The sequence below is a fragment of the Silene latifolia genome, chromosome 1, assembly GCF_048544455.1.
Source record: "Silene latifolia isolate original U9 population chromosome 1, ASM4854445v1, whole genome shotgun sequence".
Taxonomy (NCBI): Eukaryota; Viridiplantae; Streptophyta; class Magnoliopsida; order Caryophyllales; family Caryophyllaceae; genus Silene; species Silene latifolia.
The window spans coordinates 50799816-50816009 of record NC_133526.1 but is presented as its reverse complement, the minus strand read 5'-3'; the positions used below and the strand labels follow the sequence as shown (position 1 = coordinate 50816009).

Genomic DNA, 16194 nt, shown 5'->3' with positions numbered 1-16194 from the left:
CGATCGGAAATTTCTCTCGGGGCCGACTCGAGTTTTGCTAGTAGCCGACCGGGAGGTGCATGGGGCAACAGGGGTGGACGGGGGTAACCGGGCGGTTACAACCGCGGTAGTGGTGGATCTTATCGGCGCTGAATAACGGTGTCACCCAGGATTCGGCAGCTAAGCCAAGTACCTCCAATGCTTGATTCGGGGTGGAGGACGGAAGAATAGTGGGAAGCTCTTCATGATGGATAAGCGGGAAGCACAGGATGATGCTCATGTAGTTACCGGGTACCTTTCTTGTTAATAATGTACCGTCTTTTGTTTTGTTTGATTCCGGGGCTACACATTCGTTTGTGTCTAAGAGTCATGCAGTGTCTATGGGCTTGGGCAAGTTTGAGGTTGTAAAAGATGATGTGTTCATACCTTCAGGGGAGTCCGTGTCGTGTCTCAAGTTATATAAGGGTATATCCATGGTGATTGGAGGGGTAGATTTACCAGTTAACCTGTTAGAGTTTCCTAAGGATGGGTTTGAGGTGATTGTCGGGATGGATTGGCTGGGTAGGTATGATGCCAGGATAGATTGTAGACAGAAAAGAGTGTCTTTAAAGAGTCCCAAGGGTGTTAAAGTGTCCTATAGAGGGTTCGTGGTAAAGCCTAAGTGTAGGTTTATAGCAGTTATGACTTTAAAGTCATGTTTAAGGAAGAAGTGTCCCTTAATCCTTTGTCATGTGAGAGATCATCGAGTGGAGCCACCGACCACTTCTGAGATTTCCGTGGTGAAGGAATTTGAAGATGTATTTCCCGAGGAGATACCGAGTTTGCCTCCCAAGAGGGATGTCGATTTCAGCGTGGAGCTTAAGCCGGGAACGGGTCCTATATCTAAAGCACCATATCGGATGGCACCTAAAGAGTTGGCTGAGTTGAAGAAGCAGTTACATGAGTTGCTAGACAAGGGTTATATCAGGCCTAGCGTGTCACCGTGGGGAGCTCCAGTCCTTTTTGTAAAGAAGAAAGATGGGAGTATGAGATTGTGCATTGACTACAGAGAGCTCAATCGGGTTACAGTAAAGAACAAGTATCCGTTGCCAAGGATTGATGATTTGTTCGATCAGCTTAGTGGAGCTGGTGTGTTCTCCAAGATCGATTTGAGGTCGGGGTATCATCAGCTGAGGATAGCAGACGAAGATATTCCTAAAACAGCGTTCCGATCTCGCTATGGTCACTACGAGTATGTAGTGATGCCTTTTGGGTTGACCAATGCGCCAGCAGCTTTTATGGATTTGATGAACCGGATCTTCACACCGTTTTTGGACAAGTTTGTGGTTGTTTTCATCGATGATATCCTGGTTTATTCCAAGACTAAAGAAGAGCACGAAGAGCACTTGAGGATAGTTTTGCAGACCTTGAGAGTAAATCAGCTCTATGCCAAGTTATCCAAGTGTGAGTTCTGGTTAGAGGAAGTGGCTTTTCTAGGCCATGTAATATCCAAGAAAGGGGTATCTGTGGATCCTAGTAAGATTGAGGCCGTTACCAAGTGGGAATCGCCGAAGAATGTTGCTGAGATTCGGAGTTTCTTAGGCCTTGCCGGTTACTACAGGAGATTTGTGAAAGATTTCTCTACTATAGCACGGCCTATGACATCCTTGATGAGGAAAGAAGTCAGATTTGTTTGGGATGAGAGTTGTGAAAAGGCGTTTCAGACCCTAAAAGAACGCTTGACCACAGCTCCTATCCTAGCCTTGCCAGAGGGTTGTGAGAACTTTGAGGTGTATACCGACGCTTCAAAGAACGGTCTTGGTTGTGTTTTGATGCAGGGAGGGAGAGTTATAGCTTATGCTTCGAGACAGCTGAAGCAATATGAGGAGAACTACCCTACTCATGATTTGGAGCTGGGTGCAGTTGTGTTCGCTCTTAAGATTTGGAGGCACTATCTGTATGGCGCAACTTTTAAGGTGTTCTCTGATCATAAGAGTCTAAAGTATATCCACACTCAGAAGGAGCTTAACATGCGACAGAGGCGGTGGATGGAGTTGATTGGAGATTATGATATGGAGATCATCTATCACGAGGGTAAAGCTAATGCTGTCGCAGATGCTTTGAGTAGGAAGAGCGTTCATTCGCTATGTACAGCTATGTCCTTGCTGAAGTTGAGAGATGAGATGTCTAGGTTGGGAATCTTTATGATTCGAGAGGGGAATACCATCGGGGATTTGACGATCGAGCCAGAGCTGTATGAAAACATCAAAGGGAAGCAAGAGCTTGATCCTAAAATCCAGGAGTGGAAGTCAACGGTAGAGAGCGGAGCAGCTTCTAGGTTCTCTATACATCCAGATGGGAGTGTTCGTTTTGATGGGAGATGGTGTGTTCTGACGATGCGAGTTAAGGAGGATGATCTTGTCGAGGCTCATTGTACTCCTTATTCAGTTCACCCGGTGGTGACAAGCTTTACGAGAGACCTTAAGAAGACTTTTTGGTGGCCGAACATGAAGAGGGATGTAGCTGAGTTTGTGGCTAGGTGCTTGACTTGCCAAAGGGTCAAAGGTGAACAGAGGAGACCTCAAGGTAAGATTCGGTCTTTGTCGTGCCCGAGTGGAAGTGGGAGTCGATCTCTATGGACTTTATTGTGGGGTTACCTAGGTCACAACAAGGTAACAACATGATTTGGGTGATTGTTGACCGGCTAACCAAGTCAGCCCATTTTGTTCCAATGAAAGATACTTGGTCTAAGATGCGGTGGCTTTGGGCTACGAGAAAACACGTGGTTCGGTTACATGGAATTCGAAAGATATTGTTTCCGATCGTGATGCGAGGTTCATATCAAAGTTTTGGCAAGAACTGCAAGAGTTGATGGGTACAACGCTGAAGATGAGTACAGCTTTTCATCCGGCAACCGATGGTCAAACAGAACGGACCATCAAGACCTTAGAAGACATGCTAAGGGCATGTGTTATGGACTTTGGAGGTAGTTGGGAAGACAGACTTGATTTGATCGAGTTTTCATATAATAATAGTTATCACACAAGCATTGGGATGGCACCTTTTGAAGCTTTGTATGGCCGGAAGTGTCGGAGTCCAGTTTGTTGGGATGATAGTTCTGAGGCAGTGGTTTTAGGACCACAGCTGGTTCAAGATATGGTTGAGCAAATCCAGTTGATTCGACAAAAGATGAGAGCACTCAAGATCGTCGGAAGAGCTACGGCGACTTACACCGCAGGACATTGAGTTCGCGCATTGGCGACAAGGTGCTTTTGAAAGTGTCACCTATGCGAGGTGTTATGAGGTTTGGGAAAAAGGGTAAGTTGAGCCAAAAGTTTATAGGCCCTTATGAAATTTTGGACCGTGTTGGCGAGGTAGCTTACAGGTTAGCTCTACCACCAGCTTTGGATAGAGTGCACAATGTTTTTCATGTGTCTCAACTCCGGAAATATGTAAGTGATCCGTCGCACATCCTTGAGATAGAGAACATCGAGCTTGATGAATCCTTATCCTATGCCGAGATTCCTAAGGAGATTCTTGATCGCAAGGTTCGTAAGACCCGGAATGGCGAAACGGTCTTACTCAAAGTCCTATGGTCTAATCATAATGTGGAGGAAGCAACATGGGAAACCGAGGAAGCTATGCGAGACCGCTTCCCTAACCTTTTTGATCAGGTATGTTTGGTTACGGGGACGTAACCGTTGTCTTTTTAGGGGGGTAGGAGATGGTCGCGATAGTGTTTTGCGTTTTCTTTGCTTTGGTTGTTTCGTGTCGGGAGAGGTGTTTGGGGTAATTTGTAGTGATGCTCGTGTAGTTCCTTGGAATTGTCTCATGTGTTTGTTAGAGTCTTGTGTCGTGGTGTTGTGTTTGTGTATAGTTGAGTGTGAACTTCGGGACGAAGTTCTTTTAAGGGGGAAAGATTGTAACACTACGGATTTCCTTTGGAGCCTACTCGACCGAGTAGAGCCTACTCGGCCGAGTAGTGCTCTTTGCGTGAGTTATTTCGGTTCTGCCGAGGAACACTCGGCCGAGTGTAGTGAACACTCGACCGAGTGTAGGCCACTCGGCCGAGTGCCGTCACACTCGACCGAGTGTCCGGTTTGGCGAGGTTATATTTCGACGGTTTGATTAGGGAATGATTAGGTTATTTTATATTTTCCGCGTCAGTTTTCTAATATCAGTTTTCAAGCGTTATCACTTCTACGTTACCCTAATCACATCCAAATCATTCCCTAATCCTTCCCTTGAGCATTTCATAGCATCTTTGTGTGGATTCTAGCGGTGATTATTCCGTATAACTCTTGTTGCACTGTTGGTAAGTTTTATCTTTGTAATTATTGTATATTTTGGGTTACTGTACATTTATATGGGAAGGGAATGTCGGGAATGGTACAAAGTGTAATTGTATTGTGTGATCATTGTATAGGAGAAGACTTCGTAGAGGAGCCTTTTTGATTGACCGTGCTTGCATACTGCTGTGATTGCTAAGGTAGGGTTTCCCTACTCAGTTGATGTGCTTTACATGACATATTGTTGTATTTATCGTTGTCTATTGATCATCGTTATATGGAGATTGTTGTGACAGTGTTGGTGTGAGGGGATTGAGATGACGGTAATGTCATGTGTTTGGAATTGTGGTGGAGTCACTTGCGGGAGTGGCTTCACACCCTAGTTCGCCCTCCGTGGAACCCGCCACGGGAGGGGATGTGCACATTAAGGGACAGGGATTTTTGTCGCTCGTTGAGGAGCTGGACTAGGTGGGATCGGCTGCGGTCACCCACTGGCGGCGAGGATTACCTGTTGCGATGGGTAATCTGGCAGGGCTACACGCTTTAGTGTGTAGTCAGTTACTGTGTGAGGCAGGGTGATTGGGAGTTGCCGATGATCGGACGTGTATTGCATTTGTTTGTCTTGTTGTTGCATAATACTGACCCCGTTGTTGTTTGTGTAATCTGCGGTGATCCATTCGGGGATGGTGAGCAGGCTTGACAGGTTGTTGCTAGTGAGAGCTTGGGGATTTCACTGGGAGCATTATCACCACGAGTCATAGCATCACCGTCTAAGTCTTAGCGAGTTTCCTTTTATTGTTAAGACTTTGAAGTTGTACTCGTTAGGCAATATTTGGATTTGGATATTGTAAACTTTACATTCTACATTACTTTAATAAATGTGCTCAGTTCAGACGCTTGTGATATGTACTAACCTCGGGCAACCGAGATGGTAACAGTCTTTCATACTTGGGTGGTCCTGGTAAGGTACCTTGGTATGAGGGGGTGTTACACTTTCTTTTGATGACAGTCTATCTTAGCTTTTTTTTTTGGTGAAAGGTTAGCTTTCCATTAAAACCATGAACAAACTATTACAAACTACCCACAAGTGGTACAATTTTAAGGAGAATACAATACAATTAGGAGCTAATTGTAAGTATCCATGCCTTATCTCTATCTACCATTACATTTTGAAGCCAATAAATAGAACGAATTCTTATCATGCTACATATTTCCTGGAACACTCTCTCAGGCCGTGCAAGTGCTCCATTGACTCGAACCAAGTTCCTCTGTCTCCAAACTAGATAATATGAAGCCTGTATCCACGCATTAGTAACCCTTTTCTTGATTTTTGACCAAGGTTTAACCTGCAGCCAGGCCAAGACATTGACTGCAGGAAGAATGATATGCAATCTGGTACTGATCAGTTTCAGAATTTTTCTGATATACACGCACTGTTGAAAAACATACAGGTGTGTTTCAGTGCCTATATCACACAGCAGGCAAGATTGATCAGAGCAAATCCCTAAGTGGAATAAATGATCCCTTAGCAGAAGAGCCTCCCTTGCAATTAGCCAATTAATAAAAGTGTGTTTTGGGACACACCAAGAATTCCAAATACTCTTATACCAAGTAACAATAGGATACTTCTGCCTAATCCAATGATGTGATGTGAGATAACCGTAGCCTGAACAGTCCATTGGCCAGCAGAAAAACCCAAGGCAAATTGATCTTTGATTTTACAGATCTTCTTCCAACTCCAAGAAGCATCTGAATTGGGAGAGTAAGAAGACCAGTCAGCTCCTTTGATGTAGACATGGTTAATCCACCTAACCCACAAGCTATCAGGTTTAGAATGGATCCACCAAGCTAATTTGGCAATAGCAGCAGCATTCCAATAGTAGCTATCTCTTATACCTAATCCCCCTTCATTTTTTGGGGCACAAACTTTCCCCCAACTAACTAAAGGTGACTTAACATAATCAGCAGAGCTATCCCATAGATAGTTCCTACAAATAGCATCAATCCTCCTTAAGACACCCTTAGGAATAACAAAAATAGTGGCCCAATAACTATACATACTAGTCAGCACAGATTTCACCAAGACAAGTCTGCCACTATAGGATAATTTCCTTGAACCAAAACTCCGATTTTTCAAAGTGATATTGTCAATCAAAAACGCACAATGCTTAAGAGAGAGTCTGCTTTCAACAATAGGTACTCCCAAATATTTGAAAGGGGTAGTACCTTCAACAAAACCAGAAACTTGAAGGATATCTGCTTTCACTGAATGAGAAACTCCATTAAAGTAAATATTGGATTTCATAGAGTTCATGCTTAATCCAGTAGCAGCTGAAAAAGTGGCAAAAGCTCTCAATAGAATCATCATAGATTTGATATCCCCTTTGGAAAACATAAGCAAATCATCAGCAAATAGCAAGTGGGATAAGCTAAGATGTCCACACAAAGGATGAAACTTGAAAGGCATTGTAGAGGTGACATAGTTCAGAATTCGAGTAAGATACTCCATGGTGATGGTAAATAAAAGAGGAGATATGGGATCCCCTTGTCTTAGCCCTTGAGCTCCTTTGAAATACCCAAAGTTCAGGCCATTAAGGACTAAGGAATAAGAAGCAGTGGAGACACAAGTCATAACCATGTGAGTAAAATGATCAGGAAAATTTAAAGCCTTCAGCATCTGTTCAAGAAAGGACCAATTCACTGAGTCATAGGCCTTCCTTAAATCAATTTTCATGAGACACCGAGGAGAAACTGATTTTCTATTGTAAAGCTTTACAATGTCCTGGCAAATTAGAATGTTCTCAATGATGGTTCTACCTTTGACAAAACCCCCTTGGTTAGGGCTAATAATGTCAGGTAAAATAGCTGATAATCTGGTGCAAAGAATTTTTGATATGGCCTTTGTAGAGAACATTACAAAGCAAGCTATAGGTCGATATTGAGTGACATTTTGGGGCAAATCAACTTTAGGAAGGAGAGTGACAAAGGTATGGTTAACCTGTTGAAGCAACTTCCCAGTAGTAAAGAAATCAAGCACTGCAAAGACATACATCATCCCCCACAATGGACCAAGAATCTTTGAAAAATGCACTGGAGTAACCATCTGGGCCAGGAGCCTTATGGTTAGGAATGGAAAAAATGGCATCTTTAACTTCAGCTTTTGTAACTGGCCTCAGAAGAATAGAATAGTGTTCTGAAGTACAAATCTTCCCTTGCTGTACCACAGAAGCACTGACCTTCGTTGTTGATCCAGTAGTACCCAGCAATTTCTGATAGTAAGATAAAAAGGCATGTTGAATTTGATTGCCATCAGTGAAAATATTTCCATCAGTATCAGAAATTCTGAAGACTTTGGCTTTGGTAGCCCTACTCTTTAAAATGCTATGGAAATACTTAGTGTTGTCATCAGCATTATTAACCCATGTAACTTTAGATTTCTGCAACAGGTAGCTGTCACGAGCTAATTGAAGGTCCCTGTAGATTTTGGCAGCTTCCTTTTCTTTAGTGATGAGCAAGGAGTCATTAGGATTCTGCTGCAGATCACTCTGAATTTGATCAAGTACTTTCCAAGCATGAACAGTACTATTTTCAATGTCAGCAAACAAACTCTTGTTCAAATCTTTTAGAGGTTGCTTTAAACTCTTGAGTTTCATAACAAGCTTGAACATCTTAGTGCCTTGCCATCTAATCTCCCATTTCTGCTGAATGCAAGGCAAAAACTCCTCAGTATGACTCCACATGTTAAAATATTTAAAGCTCCTCCTGCCATTAAGATTAGACATTGCATCTTGCAGGATACAGGGGGAGTGATAAAAAATTCCTTCATTATAGAAATTTGCATAAGCTCCAGATCTAGCCTGAAGCCATTCAGAGTTGACCAGTACTCTATCAAGCCTAGAGTAAACCCTAGTAGATGGATCCTGCTTGTTATTCCGACTATCTTAGCTTTATACTTTCCTAACCAATCCATCCCGACTATCATCTCAAAGCCGTCAAAAGGAAACTCTAGCAAGTCCACAGGTAGATCAACTTGCCCCACTATCATAGATACATCTCTAAACAATCTCCCACAAGATACAGACTCACCCGAAGGTATGAAAACTTGCTCACTAACAGACTCATATACTCTCAAACCCAACTGTTTAACATGACTCGAAGACACAAACGACTTAGAAGCCCCCGAATCAAACAAAACAAAGGTAGGAATACCATTAACAAGGAATGTACCGGTGATAACGTGCGCATCTTCCTCAGCTGCTTTCTTCTCCATCATGAATAACTTGCCACTGGTCTTCTGCCCACCTCCCTGGACAGTACTGGCTGATGTGGTCGGCTTAGCACCCGACCCTTGATTGTTGTTGTTGTTCGTTGGTGGTTTCTGATAAGAATTACCGCCGTTGCGGTTGCCTCCACTCTGGTAACTCTGACCTCCCCGGTTTGGCCATGATCCAGCCAGTCTGTTGCTCGCGAAGCTCTGTGCAGGTCTCTGGAAAGATCCCGGTGCACTTGTGCACTCATAACTCTTGTGGCCTATACCACCACAGCTATAGCAGGTCACTCCCCAACTATTACTCACACTTCCACGGCCACGCCCAAAGGAAGCCCCAAAGATCGAACCTGCACCCGTAAGAAAATCCCTTAGACTGATTGTGGTTGCCTTTCTTGTGATTAGATTGGCCACCACCCTCGCTCTCAGACTTCCTCTTCTCACCACCTAACCTCTCCTGAGCCATCTCCACCAACCTCTCAGCTCTCCCAGCCTTCTCATAAGCTTCCTTAACATCAGTAAGGACTTCCACGGGTAACTTGTCCATAATCTTAGAGGTCAACCCTCTCTCAAACCTCAACGCCAGGTTCTCCTCACTCAAACCCATATCCTCAGCATACCTAGACTTCTCATTGAACTGTCCGTCGTAGTACTCGGCCACAGACATCTCGTGATCATCTTAAAACTGTCAAACTCTTCCTTCAACTTACTCCTCACATGTTCCGGTACAAACTCCTTCCTCACAGCCCTACGAAACTCCTCCCAAGGTATAGCAGATAACCCTTGTTTTGTATATATCTCCTTGGCACTCACTTTCACTGTATCCCACCACTTGCCACCGCCTCTCTCGGATAGAACGCACTGTTCCACTCTCATCTCATCAGGACAGTGAACCAAGTCTAATATGTTCTCCATCTCTCTCAGCCAACTATCAAGAAGATTAGGCTCCCCAACTCCCTTATATTCTTTCGGGTTAAACCTCGCTATATAGAGGCTGATTTTAGAGTGATCAACCTCCTTCTCCTTATCTTTATTCTTATCCACATTCACTTTCTTTAGGGTCTCAGTAAGAGAATCCTGGTGCTCTAACATCTTAACGATGTCATCCATGGTCATAAGCTCAGCTCTCGCATACAAAGCAGTCTTCTTGGGCGGCATCTTGAAACTATACATATATAAGAAAGGGTAGATATGAACACACGTACTAAACTTCAAAACACGAAAACACGCCACCTAGAACCTACTCGATCGAGTGCCCAAACATACTCGATCGAGTAACGGGCTACTCGATCGAGTGCCCAACATACTCGATCGAGTACCCAAACATCAGACCCCTTACAGACCTTCTGATCTCTAACTTACTCGACCGAGTAGATCGAGTGACCCCCTACTCGATCGAGTACCCCTAGTTACTCGATCGAGTGCCCCAAAACTCGATTCTGAACTCAAAATTATCAAAAACCCACCCGATCTAGTCAGTCCCATCGATCGAGTCATGCTAATTCAGAATCGCTACCCGCATGCTATATCATATGCTAACATGCTAAACTTTATAAAACCACATTACATCATAACTAACATGCTACGCATCTTTTCATACGATCTACGAGTTCATTTCATCATGTTATTAAACGCCACATTGTAGAACATCCAACATGTTATCATTCCAACAACAAATCTATATATTTCATTAACCTTCCTTTCACATTCTCAACCTTCCACTTCAAACATCCAACAATTAACACATTTTATCACATTCTTACACAAATTAACCAAACACACATACGACTCGACAAACATTCCCCCCCATGTGACTGGTTCAAAATTGTAGGGCGACTTCGCGACTTTAGGACGTCTACCAAGCCTTTGCATTAGCTCCTACAACTTTTACCCCGGGTTCATTTTAGTTGACTCCCTATGTTCATTAGGTTCATTGGTTATAGGTTTCAGGATCGTCGCTCTGATACCATTTGTAACACCCCCATACTCCAAGTGCCTTACCAGGACCACTCAAGTATGAAGACATTACCATCTCGGTTGCCCGAGGTATGATAATCAAATAAACAATGGAGAAACAACGTTTAATTATAAATACTTAGCGAAGAAGTACAATCCTCAAAACCAAACTGAAAGTACAATGCATGTTCTCAAACTGACTGTTCTAACTGAAATGTAAATAACTAATAAGCTACAGCGGAAGACTCCTATCATCATGTCGTGGCCATCCCAGCTATCCCAGTACTCATCTCAATACCTTCTCAATATCTGCTCACCATCCTCGAATGGATCACCGCAGGTTTACAAAACCACACCGGGGTCAGTACTAATCACACAATTCAATATATATACTAACAATAAGGTAAACAGACAGCTTAACTGTCACGCACACACAATCACGCCAAATCCAATCATCTCAATCACTGACTGTCCACTGGACCAGCCCTGCCAGTGGGGGACCGCAGCCGTACCCACCAAATCCCCGCTCCACACAGTGAGCGATAACCCTGTCCATTAATGTGCACATCTCTTCTGTGGCGGGTTCCACAGAAGGCGAAACTAGGGCGTGAAGCCACTCCCGCAAGTGACCCCACTCAGCCGAGGCCACGCCTCGCGAACCATCAACAACGATCACAACCACAATCACAATACAATTACTATATCAAACAATCAAACACAATACATCAACCAATATCCCATTATGGGACTAATACTGAGTAGGAAATCCTACCTGGTAAGCACACAATCAGACGGTCTCTACTGCTGAATCAAAAAGCCTCCTCTATGAACCCTCCTCCCTCGACGCAAGAAACTCAACGGTATGAACAACGATAAGAACCGACCCTCCAAACTCCGGGGATTGCTAATAATGCGATTAAGAAGATGAACTTGCTTGCTTTCTCTCTTAAACAGTAATTTAGGTTTTGCAAAAGTGATTTAGAATAATGACGACAAAGCTTATATACCTTAGTCGCATATTTAACAAAACCCGAGAAAATTCCCCGTAAAACCGGCTACTCGATCGAGTACCCAAGATACTCGATCGAGTACCCCCCTACTCGATCGAGTACCCCAGCTACTCGATCGAGTACCCAACAGGTCAGAAACTTTTCCAAAACGCAACTTACCCTTACTCGACAGAGTAAGGCCTACTCGATAGAGTACCCCAAGACTTATAAATACGGAGTATTACAGCTTGCAATGAACAAAAGCAAATCTAGCTTGTATTGTAATGGAATGGAGGAGCATACTATCAGAGGTGTGGAAATGATCACCGGAATGAAAAGAGAGACAGTGCCCTTCACTTATCTAGGGGTCACTGTGTCTCCAAAAAGGCTCTCTGTTCAGGATTGTCAATGCTTGATTGATAAAGTGGTGGATAGAATTAGAGGGATGGGATCCAGAAAGCTCTCTTATGCTGGAAGACTGGTGCTTATTAAAGCTATTCTAAGCACCCTTCATTGCTATTGGGCTAGGATCTTCATTCTTCCAAAAATTGTGATCTCAAAGATTGAATCTATTTGCAGGAAGTATTTGTGGCATGGTGCGGATCATAAGGAGAGCCCAGCTCTTGTTTCCTGGGACCAAATTTGTCAACCAAGGAAGTAAGGGGGATTGAGTTTGAGGGATTTTCATGTTTGGAATCTGGCCACGGTGGGAAAGTATGCCTGGTGGGTGACAAACAAGGAAGATCATTTGTGGGTGAGATGGGTGCAAGCAGTGTACATCAAATCTTCATCCAGGTGGGAGTATATTCCTGGGTCTGGGTGTAGCTGGGCTTGGCGAAAAATTTGCCAGGTCAAGCAATTATTGAATCCTTATCTATCTAATTTATCTAGTGAGGAGCATTATACTATAAAAGCGGGATATCAATGGCTTAAACCTACTGCAGGAAAAGTTTCCTGGTATCCTTGGATGCTGAATGAATGGTTGATTTCAAGGCAACAGTTTCTGTGTTGGCTGTTAGCACATAGAAGGCTTCTAACCCAAGACAGACTACTGAGAATGGGAATCATACAGAGTAACACTTGCTTTCTGTGTGGGCTGCAGGAGGAAAGTATGAATCATCTTTTCTTTGAATGTCCTTTTAGCAGACAGTGCAGGGATCTGGTCAGTGACTGGTGCAGAGTTCTTCTTCCATTACAGAACTGCATCAACTGGTGGATTGAGCTTAGACAGGCAGTTGCTTGCAAGAAAAAAGTGATTGCTGTCATTTTATCAGGATTATTGTATCATGTTTGGCACTGTAGAAATAAGTGTCGTGTTGAAGAGTCTGTTGTCAGGCCTACAGTGGTCTTAGCAAATGTTAAAAATGATGTGAAACTGCGTCTAGGTCAGTGTGATATTAGAGGTAAGAATGCTCTTGTCCTGGAGTGGGTAGAGTATCTTAAGACTTAGATGTGTGACAAACTGATGTTGGGAGTATGGTTCCAATAGGTTGTATTGTATGGGATATTATTGATTTTTAATGAAAACTTACATTTTCCCAAAAATAATAATGTCACCTCTTTCTTTTAGAAATGTGATCAGGGTAACCCATATTTTCAACAGAAACACAAATATTGAAGATCGCAAGTTATCCAAAATAAACAGCCATACACTAAACTTCAAGTCAAAATACTTAGTTTATGACTAAAAATGGTGACATTGGAGTATAAGTAATAATGTGACCACCTTGTTATACAAATGTGACCAGTTGTAGCATCATAATATGGTAACGTGTATGAACGCAAATATATCAATTTGATTTCATATATGTTACAACATATATGAGTACAGTGTCAACACAAAATTACCTGGTCTAACAAGCAGTTCATCTTCAGCCAAAAAACTTCCCAAAATGTTTCACCTATTTCATGTGGAACCGTGTATTTCAAATCAGGCGCGGAACAGGGGTGTACATGGTACTGCCTTCTTCAGTCGCTTTCTTAGCCTTCTTCTTTGGCCCCAAATTCTTTTTTTTTACGTGCACTACGACCCTTTGTCGTAAAACGTACCGAATCTAGAATTGGGGGACCAGTCAGCTCTACGTTGGGTGGATCTTCGTTACGTAGTTCTTCTTCCATACTAAGTTTGGACAGTAACGACTGCACTTCTTCCTTAGCCTTCACACACGGCTTCTCAAAAACAATTCTTGGCTCAACCACATTTTGGCATTTAGTGATAAGGTGGTTTGTAGTAGAGCTGATCGTTTGCGGGCTTGGGCCGGACACGGGCCGAGCTAACCTGAATTAAAAATGTCCGGTGAGCCTATTTTTCTTATCTGTGTCCATTATAACATGCTTATTAAAGTTGTCCATACCCGTCCGATATAAGTTAGAGGGCCTGCCCATGGGCCGCCGCGCTTTAAAATATAGAAGACACGGACTAAAAATGATGTATTAACGTGCCAAAAATTGAACAATATACTACGTCTTTGTGCTACATATTACGTCCTCATACCGACATTAGTTGTTTTGAGGCATAATAAATTGCCCAAATTGATGATACAACAATTTGAGCGCTATTTTTCTTTCTTAATTTAATCGAGTGTTGGATTGTTACATGGACCTTGGTTAATTATTTAGTTTGGTAAATCATTTGAAGGAAGTAAAAATACATTATAAGCTATTAGCGGGTCTAACGGGCTGTCCACGAACATTTTTATTTAGTCCATACCCGCCCATTAATTTAGCGGGCCGAGTTTTCCATGTCGATTAACCATTAATTTTAAAAAATTCTGTGACCAAGCCCACTAATAAGTAGCGGGCCGGACGGGCCGAGCTAGGCGGGCCCGTCCGGATATGATCAACTCTAGTTTGTAGCTATCAACATTGAACGACGCCAGTTGATGGCGTCATTAGCAGCGCTTCTTCGAATGTCGCTTGGGAGGAGCCTCTCCCACACATCTGTTTTTGAAAATTTAGTCCATATGCGTAATATATACCTGGACGGTATCTCCCCCACAGAATGCATGTGGAGGACGCGGATGATGTGACTTGCAAAACATACCCATAACTTGGAACTTTCGGCAAGTACATTCAATTAACTGATTAGAGCAATCATACGTAACATGATGTGGCCCTTCCTCAGAAACAGCAGGTTGGACGCGGTACACCAAGAGAGGATCATCGACTGGTAAGATAGTGGCCGGAGTTCCCATGGCAAGAGTGAATTCTCTATCAAATATGCGAAAGAGCTCGACAGTATACACTTGAGATGCATGCAGAAACAATCAGCCAGTGGGTACACGGAGGTTGGGGTAGATCTTATACCGTTGAGTTCTTTCCGCTCCTCCTCACTTCTCCATCTTTTCACCGTGGTTTCAAATATCCCAAAGAAAGCGGTGACTGAAGTGGTCTTTGAAGCTTGGAAACCCATAGCATGGTTTGTGCTCTCGCTCCTCTGAGACGATAATATCCCGGCTGAAAAGTATTCATTGTTCAATGCAGTGCTCCATTTCACTCTATGTTTATATAATCTCTTAAACCATGAATGGCCCTCAAACCCATAGTCTTTCAACATTTTCCGCCAAGTTTTCTTCAAATTCAGGCTCATTGTAACAACCGTTAAGACATTTGTTGAATAAGTTCTGGAACGGCCAATCACCATTTAATTTCCCAAAGTGAGATATTGCGTTTTGTTGAATGTGCCACTAGCATAACCTATGTCTTGATGTGGGATACATCTGTGGACATGTCACCATTATTATATGTGATTACCAAAATATACATTAAGATGGTTACATCTGCTTTGTTCATGGTTTAGTGCATAAATGTAACCATTTTAATTAGCAGTAATGTGTCCACTTTCGAGTGTGTACAATATAACAATTGTAAAAATGGTAACATGTTAATTATAAATTTAAATGTTGATAGGTTAGACAATATTGTAAAGAGTATAAAAAATTATTTATATGATGTGTCAAGATCTTATACCACAACATTTATAAATGAACAAGGTGACATTTGATAAATTTGGTGCAATGTTAGTGTCAAAGTGGTTAAAATGTAACCACTTTTCAGATTGATAACATGAGGAACATATATCAGGTCATATGGCAACATGTTAATTAGAAATGAAAATGTTGGTAGTTTGGACAGTAATGTAAGGAGTCAAAACAAATATTTTTATGAAGTGTCAAAAACTTATACTAGTAACATTTATAAATGAAAATGGTGTAATTTGTTAAAAGGAGGTACATATACGGCCTCAGATGGTGACATGGTAATTACAATAAGAAATGTTGGTTGCTTAGACAAGAATGTAAGCAATATCAAAAAAAATTTATATTGATAACATTTCTAAATGAAAATAGTGCCATCTGATAAATGTGTTACAATGTTACTGTCACAGGGTTTAAACGTCACCACTTTTCATATTGATAGTAGAAGGTGTTGGAATATGTGTCCTCCGACAATAATGCGATCACAACTGTCGATCATGATGATCACATGTTTAAATCTCATTTTAAGAATACATGTGGGGAAGTAATATTTTACTGTCAACTGGTCCACACATATCGGTAATGATTTGCTGACTAGAGTTTGACATTACTGTCGTGCGACGGTGGTGACCAGTTGATCCCCTTAGATCATACCTAAAGGGTGACACTCTTAATTGTTTATTTAATTGATCGTATGTCGATACGAGTTAATTAAATTGCTTAAAATTGACGGATGATTTTGGAAGTAATATTTACGT

The 16194-nt window shown here is 42.3% G+C and overlaps 2 protein-coding genes across 2 annotated transcripts; one reads left to right on the top strand and one right to left on the bottom strand.

Annotated features, from left to right (window-relative positions):
• The first annotated feature begins 11748 nt into the window (after positions 1 to 11748).
• LOC141646531 (uncharacterized) lies at positions 11749 to 12909 on the top strand. The gene is made up of 2 exons (XM_074454404.1): positions 11749 to 12116; positions 12255 to 12909. Exons 1-2 carry the CDS (start codon positions 11749 to 11751, stop codon positions 12907 to 12909), a joined length of 1023 nt encoding a protein of 340 aa, XP_074310505.1.
• Positions 12910 to 14304: 1395 nt separating this feature from the next.
• On the bottom strand, positions 14305 to 15102 carry LOC141646526 (protein FAR-RED IMPAIRED RESPONSE 1-like). The gene is made up of 3 exons (XM_074454398.1): positions 14766 to 15102; positions 14503 to 14703; positions 14305 to 14399 (listed from the first exon to the last, which is right to left on the bottom strand). The coding sequence occupies exons 1-3, from the start codon at positions 15100 to 15102 to the stop codon at positions 14305 to 14307; spliced, it is 633 nt and encodes a 210-aa protein (XP_074310499.1).
• Positions 15103 to 16194: the final 1092 nt, after the last annotated feature.